The 11,507-nt window shown below is 39.0% G+C and overlaps 1 protein-coding gene across 1 annotated transcript in view; it reads right to left on the bottom strand.

The window, feature by feature from the left end:
- The window catches only part of RAPH1 (Ras association (RalGDS/AF-6) and pleckstrin homology domains 1), a 95,559-nt gene that overhangs the window by 11,693 nt on the left and 72,359 nt on the right, over positions 1-11,507 (bottom strand). The window contains 9 exon segments of the mRNA XM_040560882.1: positions 2-52; positions 54-371; positions 373-408; positions 410-517; positions 4,145-4,287; positions 4,945-5,065; positions 5,728-5,826; positions 8,977-9,087; positions 10,350-10,493. Coding sequence (XP_040416816.1) covers positions 2-52; positions 54-371; positions 373-408; positions 410-517; positions 4,145-4,287; positions 4,945-5,065; positions 5,728-5,826; positions 8,977-9,087; positions 10,350-10,493 — 1,131 coding nt within the window.

Raw genomic sequence — 11,507 nt, 5'->3', positions numbered from 1 at the left:
CAGCAGCCTGGCTTATATTTGGTTGCACCTGATGGATTTTGGGGGGGGGGGGGTGGAGGCGTGAACTGTGGCACAGAAGGGGCGCAAGGCGCCGGCTTCAGCTGTGCCATGGCTGAGCCCGGAGTGGGAGGCGGTGGTGGAGGGGGGGGAGGCGGCATGACCCCGTTGGGGGGCACCAGGATCTGAGGCTTGCCCGAGGCTGGAGGGGGTGGGGGGGGCTGCTGTGCAGCAGGAGCCTTGGAAAAGGGCCCGCCGTGCTGGGCAGCGTTCTGCAGCCTGGTGATGGTGCTGTACTTGACGAACATGGTGGCAGGAGAGGCGGCAGATGGGGCGGCCTGGCTGGGGAGGGGAGGTCGAGGAGGAGGGGGGGGGAGGTGGGGGTGGAGGAGGGGGAGGTGGCGGGGGGGGGCAGAGGGGGGGATGGCTGTGAGGCTGCATAGGGGGTCGCCACTTTTGTCTGCGGGGACACAGGAGGTGGAACAGACATGAAGGGCCGACCTGCAGGCTCCATTCGGGCCTATTGGGAAGGGAATTTTAGTGAAAGTGGAAAGGGAGAAAAAGAGAGATAGGGAGGGAGGGAGGGAAGGAGACAAAGAGATTATAAAGTCAAGATCTAAATGTGCCTGTCATTAAAAATTAAGTGGCAGATCACAGCATGCAGGAAGTATTAGGAAAACAATGCAGCAAGAGACAGTTCTTCACACTTATCAAGCCTGAACCCTGCAGTCTGGCCACACAAGCTGGCAGAGGAGCTGCCAAGAATCAGCGGGGCCAGGCCTACTGCAAGCTATGCCAGAATTGTGGGAGAGGCAGCTGTACCCAGTGAGACACATTGGTCCTCCTGCGGGCAAGCATAATGAACCAAACAGGACACTCCCCAGAGTGCCAATGGCCACAACAAAGGACGCTGGGCAGAGCAAGAGACTGCAGGCATCTCTTCAGCTCTGTAAGACTGAAGTTAAACCATACACGGCCTCCCAGAGCGTCTGACAAGCCTTTATGTTGTCAGCGCAGGCCTTAACACAGCTTAGTGTTGCACAGTGCAGAAATCCTGAACTGCTCTAAAACACATGAAGAGCAAGCTCTACAAAGGCGTAATTCTGAGGTCCTTCTCCACATGCTCTGACACCGAACACAAAAAAGAGGGACAACTAAGGTTTCCTAGGAAAATTTCCCCAGAAGGAAAAGTTTAGAGACCTGCAACACAAGTTAGCCTAGAAAAGAAAAGCTAGGCATGCAGTTGTTATGTTATTCAGAAAAAAGAAAGGAAAGACAGGGAAAAACCGTCTAAGGGAAGGAGCAATGGGAAAGCAGCAGGCAATGCTTTCATCTACTCACTGGGTTTTGCTCAGGTTAAATTGCTTCTCTAAAATTGTATACCTACGTTCATGTTAAAAATTAAAAAGATAATTACATTACTCAAGTTTATCAACAACTTCCTAATACAAAGTGGTTTTGCTACAAACCAAGTTGTGAACTTCACAGTGCACAGCTTAGAAACATGCATTAGAAATGCAATACCAACATGGCAACTAACCGCACTCAGTACCTACACTTCATTAGTAGATATTTTGCCAAAAGTTAGCCCAATTATGTTCATTTTCGCTGTATAAGAATGTTTGCATATTGCTTTGTTTTAAACACAGGTGCACAGGGTTTCTATATGCACAGGAACAACACCAAAAAGATTAGAGTAAGAAACAACAAAGGGCAATTTACAACAAACATGGGGTGTGCCTCTACCTGTCACATTAGGTCTGTGAGGCAAGAGTGTAACAAAGTTCTCAAGCTTCATCAACGTGTTCACATAACAAAACAGGGAGAGATCTTGATCTCTTGCATATGTTAGTCTGCAATTACCATTCTCCCAATCACCCAAGTTAATGAATTTACAAGTAACATCCCCTGACCTTAGTTCTGCCCTGTATAAGGCACCACGGGTGTGCTGACCTTCACTTTTGACACCTGAGACAGCAAAAGGCAACAGGAAAAAATAAAAGCGGCATAAACAGCGAGAGAGGGAGACTGGCGCATAAAAGAACAGCTATCCCTGAATGGCAAGACCTTAGAGAGTCTTGAACAGGGAACTGTCCCTTATTCCTTGTCACGTAAAGCACACACAGTGAGCACGCATTCTGACGCCTGTTGTATTACCCTATTTAAAAGAACATTTTTAAAATCTGACAAGAAAACAAGACATGACATTTTCACTGTCCAGCTGTGATGAATGTGAACAAGTGAATGAAATATTCTTTGGGCAATCAGCAGCATTTTGGGAAATTACATCAATAATACTAATATATATAATAATATACCAATTATATCAATAATGTTGTTTCCTTTCTTGCCACAGTTTAACATTTGCCCCTACCAGCCTAATTTATTGAGCATTTATGTTCCTTTGGTCAGACCTGTACAGTATAAAAAAGCACATACAGTAGTTTGGCTTAAGTTAAATTTGTGAACAATTTACTCAGAATTCTTTTTAGCATAGTTTCAAATCATAATTTTACATGGTTCATTTCATTTGGAGTCTTTGCAAGTTTCCATTCACCTGTGTTAACATGTGAGGATATGTACCTTTCAATGGATTTGTGCATAGAAGGGAATTCAAATTGATGAGATCTTGAAACATGGATGGCCTTTGATAGGGAGCAGTCTGAATATTTTATTTGTAAAAATGCTTTAATCAGATAACATAAAAATTATGGGGGTTTATTTAAATGAGCAATTGCCAGCAGCACTATGGACTTGTTGCGGTCCATAGTGCTAATCTCAAAATTTTCTCCAGAAGTTCACAGAGCGTAGTAGCAAAGAGTTCACATTAAAAACAAAACTTCAGAAAACAGTAACATGACAGTTCTCATAGCAGTACTCTTCCACCTCTGTTGGATACATGCTAGACAGACTTGAGTGCCCTGTCTTTTCCATCAACCCAGTCCCTGCAGATATGATGCACCCTGTACACATACACAAGCCATCTGCTGATGAACATGCAGCAGGTGTTGCACACATGCAGTAGAAAAATTTGAATCACAGTTTAGTAAGCTACATTCCTGGGCCAAGTACTACATCACTATTACAATCAGATGATTTCCAAGCCAGCAGGCACTGCAGAAAAGTTACAAATCCCAAAGAACAGAGCCAAGTGAGTTTTCACATTGTGCCACCTGTGCTTTTTTATTTGAAAATGTGATGTTGTGTCTTATTTCTAGTTATTTATCTGATGCACCAATATGAGGTGTAGTGACCCATGGTTTTATTTTTAAAAAGCCTCCTTCTCTATCTAGCTTGAACCTGAAGTTTGGGAAAGATTTGAGACTGACAGGAGAGAAGATGGCTTCCCACAGCATCCTGCCAATACACTTCCACACATAACTGCTGCAGTTAATACCTGTATCATGGCTGTTCAGGAACCTGGAAATTCCTTTAAGCCTGACAACCAACCAGCTGAAGTGGTGGTTCCGCTGTGTGTGCAGGTACTCCCCAAGAACTACACCAGCCAACTACCAGACATAAAACTAACCAAACCACCACAGGCTCTCGGAGTCGATGGATTACTTTCTTTTTTAACTCTCTACCAAAAACAGCAGATATCAAATCTGTCTCAATCCACAATTACTTTCAATTTTAGTACTTCTGCTTTAACCGTGTCTATGTTTACTGCTTCCATTTCCACAGAATATAATAGCAACCATTGGAATAAAAACATTAGAGCACGTCTTAAATAGGTGTACCTGCCTCCAGATCTGTCATTTACATCTTTACAATGGAAAAATGTGACTAGTTAACTGAAGAAAGATCTTAATAAATTAATTTAATTCATCAGCTTATTAACAGCTGATCTTTTTATTTGGTCTTTACTCAACACTAATTAATACGATTCTTGGGAAGGACTGTCTCATGCCTTCAAACACCAGGGGGGTTCTGTGCACACTAATAAAAACAAGAGCAGAAGGTTTCATGTCTGAACTCCCTGAAAAAGTGGTTCCTGAAAAAAAATGTATGCAGCAGTGTATGCAAATAATATAGAGTAATAAAGAGAAAAAAAATCCACCCCATTCCAGACAGAGGTGGAAGAGGTAACACTCTGTCTTGTGCATTTTGTTGGGTGTTGGTTCTCAAATTAAAGTCTTCTTGTTACCTTGCTGGATTCCTCCAGTTGAGTGCCTCGCTTCCAGGCCTCAGAGAACATGGAGCTGACAATACTTTGGGAACGGACATGTCCAGTTGGCTGGGTGTCAGAAACTCCACTGTCAGACTGATTAGAATGATTTGATTGAGATTCTGTTTAAAAAAAAAAGCAAAGAAACAGTTTACATTTCTAAATGTAAGAGTAGAGCTAATGTGCTTATAATGCAAGTCTATGTGACATTTATTGGTCACACTTGTTAAATGTGTTATCCCACCAAATAACACTGTTCCCACTAACGACTGCACAAACTCCAGCTCACAGCCAGCCCACTGAAGACTGCTGTCTGGACAACACAACAGAGCAACAAGACCATACTCATGCAGGCACAACAAATTTGACAAAGGAGCAGAACGACTATTTTCAAAGTTTGTCTCTCAAGAGATTGTCTGGATCTTTGCCTATGGGCGGGGATTATTTCGCAATTGCCAATTTCAAATATTTCAGTTAACAAAAGTAGTTTACATCGTTAAAACAGGGACCTTGATTTCTTTTTTTCAAATAGATGAAGACAGCGGCATCAGGAATTTGAAATGAAGTTCCTCTTCTTGGTATCAGAAAAATATTCTCTTTTGGAAGTGAATGAGGAAGTACGGTGTGTTCTGAAAACACACACCACTAGAAGTAATAAAGGTTTTTGGATTAATATAGTCCATTTCCTGCAATAGCCTCTCCTGCAGTCTCCAAATAACTGTGAATAAAAAAGGTAATTAAGTCTTTCCATTCCATTATGAGACAGATCACATTATTACCTGGCAAACTAGATGAGCTGGAGCCTGACTTGATACTGGAGCTAGACAAGGAAGTCCAGTCATATGCCGATTCTGTTCTCTTCAGTGCTTCCTGATAATTCATGTACAGTTGCTTCCCATACTAAGCAAAATGACAAACAAATGTAACGACTATACAGGCTGTGTACCCTTTTCAGACTGTTGATCTCCACCTCCGGCTTCTCTATTCCACCTTCTTTTTTCCCAGAGATAAAAAGCAGGCTCTATGTAAAGGAGCTCACACAAAATTAAATCAGTGCAAATTTCTTTTTCTTTCATTTAGCAGCAGTGGCAACTTCCTCCTCCCAATCTTTTGCCTTTTTATTAGTGAATTGCTAAAAGAAATAAAAACAGTTTCTTTATGCTAGAAGAGACTGCATCAGACCACCCAGATAAATGCAAGAAATGGGCCAACAAATAAACTAAGACAACCTGGGGATCTTAGAAAAAAACTCTGTCAAACCCAAAGTCTCATCTCTTCCCACAAGCCTTCCTTTTAATGTCTGTAAGAGAGTCGGCTGAAATCTAGCACAGATGTCAGTCAGAATTATGTCACGTGACAAAAAAGTACAGCAGAAATTGAAGGGTCCAATTTTTCTAGGGAATGAAGGACATAAGAAGAAATATTGTATAGTTCACATTCAGAATAGTTAAATAAAAGGAATTTGGATTTAGCATGTATTTTGCCAAATAACTATAAATGGTTTCAAACAGATAATGACAACAAGTCATGACAACAATGCAAGACTGGCTAGAGGAGGTTACCTTAGCAATGCGGATGCCATTGATCCATTGGTGTAGAGTTCTTACATCATCACAACAAAGATACTTGATATACTGGGATTTCTTCTGGATCTGAGGATGCTGCAGAAAAAAATGTTAATCCCCACCGATATTTTAATAGCTAGGAATACAAGGAAAGCCATTTATCTGCTGAGTTTTATACAGACAAATTTATTGCTGGAAGCTCTTGCATGGTAGCGCATACTTTGGACCCACTTACAAATGTTTGAGAGTATTTCAGGAGGTGGGGGGACTGCTTTGCACACAAATTGGCAGCATGTCCAGTAAACACTGACTTCAGGTTTGAAACACTAGGAAAGGGCGACTCTTGAGTATTTTAGTGCTGTACCTTCTACGTACCTACAGAGTCTTCTGCATCCCTAAGACTCTTTAGAAGTATTTATACTCTCAAGCCAAGCAGTCAGAACAGTGTCAGCTTGTAAAAACTGCAAGCAAGAGACAGTCAAAGTGTGAAGAGTTGTCTCCTTTAGTGGTCTGTGGACTAAATCACCACCTCAGGGAGACAACTGTTTTAGCTTCCTCTCACCAAAACACGCTGGCGGAAAGCAAACATACTCTTCTCTGCTTTTGCATGGCTTGAGTGAGACCCCACAAATGACATACTGTGAGCACAATTCTGTTCTCAGCTTGTAGAGCCTTCAAGGTCCCTGTCCTACTGATACAGGGCTGTCATTTAAAATACTCGCTGCTCCCAATTGCATGTAGAAAAGGAAAAAATATTGTATTTATAAATACAGAAGAAATACATTTTTTTTTAAAATCAAACAATGGAAATCACTCTGGATGGATTACTCAGTTGTTTGCTGTCTGTGCTGCAGAACTTACATGTCACAGAGCTGTCATGGCAACTGTGAGTACTCAACTTATTATTATCCTGTATTAGCTTATAGACCAGTAATAGAGTTTTGCTAGATGTTCATAGGCATTTCAGTTTTACTGGAGACTGTTTTAAATATATATCAAAGAACTTTTAATCTCTTTTCAGACTGTTTTCTCTTGCTACATCTTCCAAACACAATTGTTTCAAAATGAACATGAACACATTTATCACCATAACCAGAATATACATAACTAACTTCACTATGACTTTAGATCACTGTTTTTGATTTTCATAACCAATCTCTTTCACATACACATTGTGTAACGCACAAAATCAATTGTGTATAAAAAAAAAATTGCATGGCTTCTATTTTGTTGATACTGATATAAAACACTGATTTAACACGTCGAGAATTGAGGAAAGCACAACTCAATGTAATTGGTGATTCATCAGTTCCACACTAAAAATATAGCTTCATTTTGTATAAGTTAGCCAACTAACTTTATGACATGAATCTACTTAAATAATAAAGGAAAACTTAGACATGTTAAATTTTGACTTCAACATTTCCATGCCTTCCCTTACACTCAGAATGGCAATATATATATTTTTTTAAATCTACTAAGATAAGACTTAGTTTGATTTACTCTGGATGATCAACAAGTTTGAAAAAAAATATCCATTTTAACCTGTCAAAATGACATGGATAGAAAGTGACATGCAAGCATAAGAAAACAATTTAGTTCAAGTAACCTAATACCTACAAACACAGGTATTTTTTCCTTTAATTGTCTTCAGTTAACTGTGCCAAGGACTTACAAGACCAGAGAATATACTTCCAATTTCAGTTTTATGCTTTTTCCCTTAATCTCATGTCCCATATTAGATATTCGATCCACCTGGGGTTATTTAACCTAGCGAAAAGGAGGTTCATGGGAAACCTCAAGTTGCCACAGGAGGTTTAGGTTGGATATTAGGAAAAATTTCTTCACTGAAAGAGTGGTAAAGCATTTGAATAGGCTGCCCAGGGAATTGGTTGTGTCACCATCCCTAGATGTATTTAAAAGATGTGTAGATTTGATGCTTAGGAACATGGCTTAGTGACAGACTTGGCAGTGCTAGGTTAACGGTTAGACTTGCTGATCTTAGAGATCTTTTCCAACCTAAATGATTCTATGATTCTACCTCTCAGTGGGCCCAAACACATATTGCCCTGTCTGTTGAAAAATGAAATCCTTCTTTCACACCATACATAGGCAGCCACACGTTCCAGGCACATAAAACATTCTAATGTACTGACATGCATAACACCGCAAGAGATGGGAATTAGGGAAGATAAAAGTTCAAAGGAAAATTTTAAGCACAACTGTAACTATCTCATTACTTGCACCATTTTCAAATCCATGAAAACACTTTATTTGCTATGAACATACTGTGAAAATCTGTTTTTAAAAAGCTTTGTAGCTAGCTATCTTGCAAGAACTAACACCATTTTGAAAAACGTGCGAGAGTCATGACAGACCGGGAGATGAGCTGATGCAATTTAAAATAACTGAAAGCACTCAAATCCCACCGTTTAAGATCAGGTCATTACTTTTGTAACATTTTTTCTACTTGTTCTATTTGTCCTTTATACTCTGAAGTTTCTTCCTTTATAGCATCCCCTTTCCCTCAGATTGGGCAATATAGGTAGCCTTGACACTCACAGTATTGATTTCTGCACAACTCTGGACCCATGCTCTGAGAAGACAGGAACTCCCTGACATTAGTGCTTCAAGGAGCACTTCCACTGAATCTGAACTGTTGTAAGGCATACAGTTTCCAAAGAAAGATTTTAGTGTTATATTTTATAGTAAAAAACAAACAAACAAACAAAAAAACCACCACCAACAAAAAACAATTAAATAGACCAGGACTCAGTCTGGAAATAAGGCAATTCAGGGCAATATGAAAATGTTTACAAAGTCACGAAGTGCATGGAGAACAAGCAACTGTTCACTTACCAATACAAGAACTAGGAAAAATAAAATGGAAAGCAACTGATGGATCAGAACAAGTAAAAGAACATATAAGGTTTATGCTAAAGGTTTCTTGGGGTTCCAAAACAGAACAACTGAGATCCACTCCATGACTCCCTAAATTTGTAACGGCTGAAAAAGTATTCTGTGAAGTATCTCTGCAGGACTGTTGTGTACTTCTAATTTTTCCCTAAGCAGCTTATAAAGAAAGGCCACTGTCAGAGAAACCAAGAATGCTAGATGAACCCAGTAACACCATTCTTCTGTTGTTCTCTGTACTTATTACAAGGAACTAAGACTAGTGTGGAAATGTCTGAAGCTCTTGAATTGCTATTTCTAGTGTTAGGAGTTTTAAAACAATTAACAAGTTACCTTCAGCACTAAACAATAGTCTGTGGGTGCTTTGTATTTGTTCCGATAGTCTTGTCCATAGTAAACGTTGACATGATCTAGCTGTAGAAAGCATACAAGATCCCGCGAGACCTATTAAATACAAAAATACTCATTTACAAAATATCCTTTTAAGAAAAGCACGCACACTGAAAAAATCAGTCTAGTGTTAAGATTCAATACTAATATAAAGTCTAGTTACAGTCTAATACTAGTTTCAATCTGATTTAAATACTAACAATACAAAAAGGGGATACAGCCATGTGTAAACTCTTGCATCAGACATTTATTCTTTTAACAAGGTTATTCTTTTTCAAATTCAGTCCATTTTTATGTGTCTGCGTGTTTTATTTGTATTTTGCCTTCTCACCACATTTTACAGCAGGCTGCTAATGATTATTCAGAGTTGGTATCAGGAGTGAGTAAATAGGACTGATTTGATCAGAAACTTTAACAGCTGCTTGTTATATTTCATCTTAGTAATAAGCAAGGTCTCCAAATTCCAATCTGACCATAAGTATACTTCTTATGATGTTTGGCAGTGATTGTAGGGCACAGAATTTCAACAGGGTATCTTGCATATAGATTGCTTTAATGAAGTAAAAGGCTATAGAGAGAACACTTGAGATGTATTAAAGTCTAAAAGGGAGCTGATGCTCTGGGAGAGCACAGGGACAATTTCCTCTTCATTGACAGCTGTGGGGGAAGCAAACTCCCTGTGCTGCAGACCAGTTCATGCTGTCAAGACCCACAGATTCGTGGATGATTTGAACTTGCAGGAGTTCAGCCTTGAAGCTATAATGCATTTGTAGCAGCTTTCTATTTCCTTTTCATTATCGAAACATACAGAACAGTAGTAAATGACACTGAAGAAACAGAACGATATTTACCAATTTCAAAAAATGTACCACAAATTGGTCCAAAAAAGAATCCCATTTATATGAAATAATTAAACCCAATAAAGTTATGCATATTGATTGTGAAGTTGGGTCTTGATATTTTATGACCAGAACTTGCAGTGCAACTTGGTCCTTCATCTGAATTCTACTTGAGAAAAGACAGTCTCTTAACTCCACCAATACTTTTTCTTCGGTGTTTCTGACCACCTAAGCCTGAACTCACTCAAAGAGCAGACCCCTGTTGTCATGCAATTTGGGGTTAGACAATTTACATCAAGTGCCACCACAGTAATTTAAAGTAAATTTATAATTTTCTTCCATGATAAAGCTGCAATGTTAATTAAGGGATGTGGCTCTGGTCAGGGCATAGCTAAGCCAAACTCTGAGGCTGACGCTTGTGCACAAATGATTTACCAGCAATAAACAACTCGGAGAAATTGCTTTAGAATAACATACCTTTGCCTTCCCTTTAGGGACATAATAGATTCCAGAAGCTCGAAGAAGAAAGTAACGTTTCTTCCAAGACTTCTTACCATCCTCTTTCAGCCACAAAACTCCCTCAATTTCTGGCACAGTTACAGAACTTCCACAGAAACACTCCTGCAGATGAACACACAGTGGTTTGGGAAGAGACAGAAAGAGAACATACTGCATGCACGGTTTTTTTCAATGATTGAAATTCTGAAATTCTTTATCTAAGGAATGCATATACAACAAGTACTTTCTCCATGCAATAACATGACCCAGAGATTACATGCAGAAAGTATAATGTAAATCAGACAAACACCGTACAGGATCTTAGCATTTTCTCAACAGAAATATTAATAGCTACTGTAAAGATTTTCTAACCACTGCTTATCAGAAATATCCTCCCAACAGCTTTACTGGCCTTAAAGCCATGAGGTCACCTTATAGATAAAGCCTCATAAGTCTACGTATACACAAAACCTAACTACATACGCATCCATTACTTGAGTACTTGTTGCTACTAATGCCAATACTACATTTCCTGTTAAAGTTCTATTTATAAAAAGCTAACAGCAGAAAGAAAAATGCATTAAATACACTCCAGACTAATACGCAGAACAGAGATTTATGAGGAATCCTAAAAGACAGGAAGAATTAGACAGCATTACAACCTTCTGCATGTTGTGGCTCCACACAACTTTTTGATACAGCTTTTTGAATACTTTCACATAACCACTTATTAAAAATTGTAGTAATAATAGACTAAAAGTCTGCAATATGCTACTCCTAAGAGTAATTGTATTATTAAGTATGATCAAAAATTAAATATTCGAAATATTTACTTTTGTGTAACAATTGAAATCTTAATCATTATTCTGGAAATAAAGTGGAAGCATGGGTACGTCTCTACAAAAACGTCACAAAACCATTCTGGTTTTAGCTTATAGATACTATTTGTACTGCTTGCTTTATTTGCTCCACACTTACTTTTTCTGTTGTCCTCAGTTCTGTAAACTATTTAATGTGTTCAATATTAAATAACTTCCTTTTCTGTCACTCATTTTTTAAATTTAATTTTTCGTGGTTTATTTTGAAATGTAAATGAAACTATTTTTAACTGCTTTGCTTACTAACAAAATTTAAAAT

This window comes from Cygnus olor, chromosome 6, assembly GCF_009769625.2.
Source record: "Cygnus olor isolate bCygOlo1 chromosome 6, bCygOlo1.pri.v2, whole genome shotgun sequence".
In the NCBI taxonomy this organism is placed as follows: Eukaryota; Metazoa; Chordata; class Aves; order Anseriformes; family Anatidae; genus Cygnus; species Cygnus olor.
The sequence above is the reverse complement of the archived record's forward strand: the minus strand, read 5'-3'. Positions and strand labels throughout refer to the sequence as shown.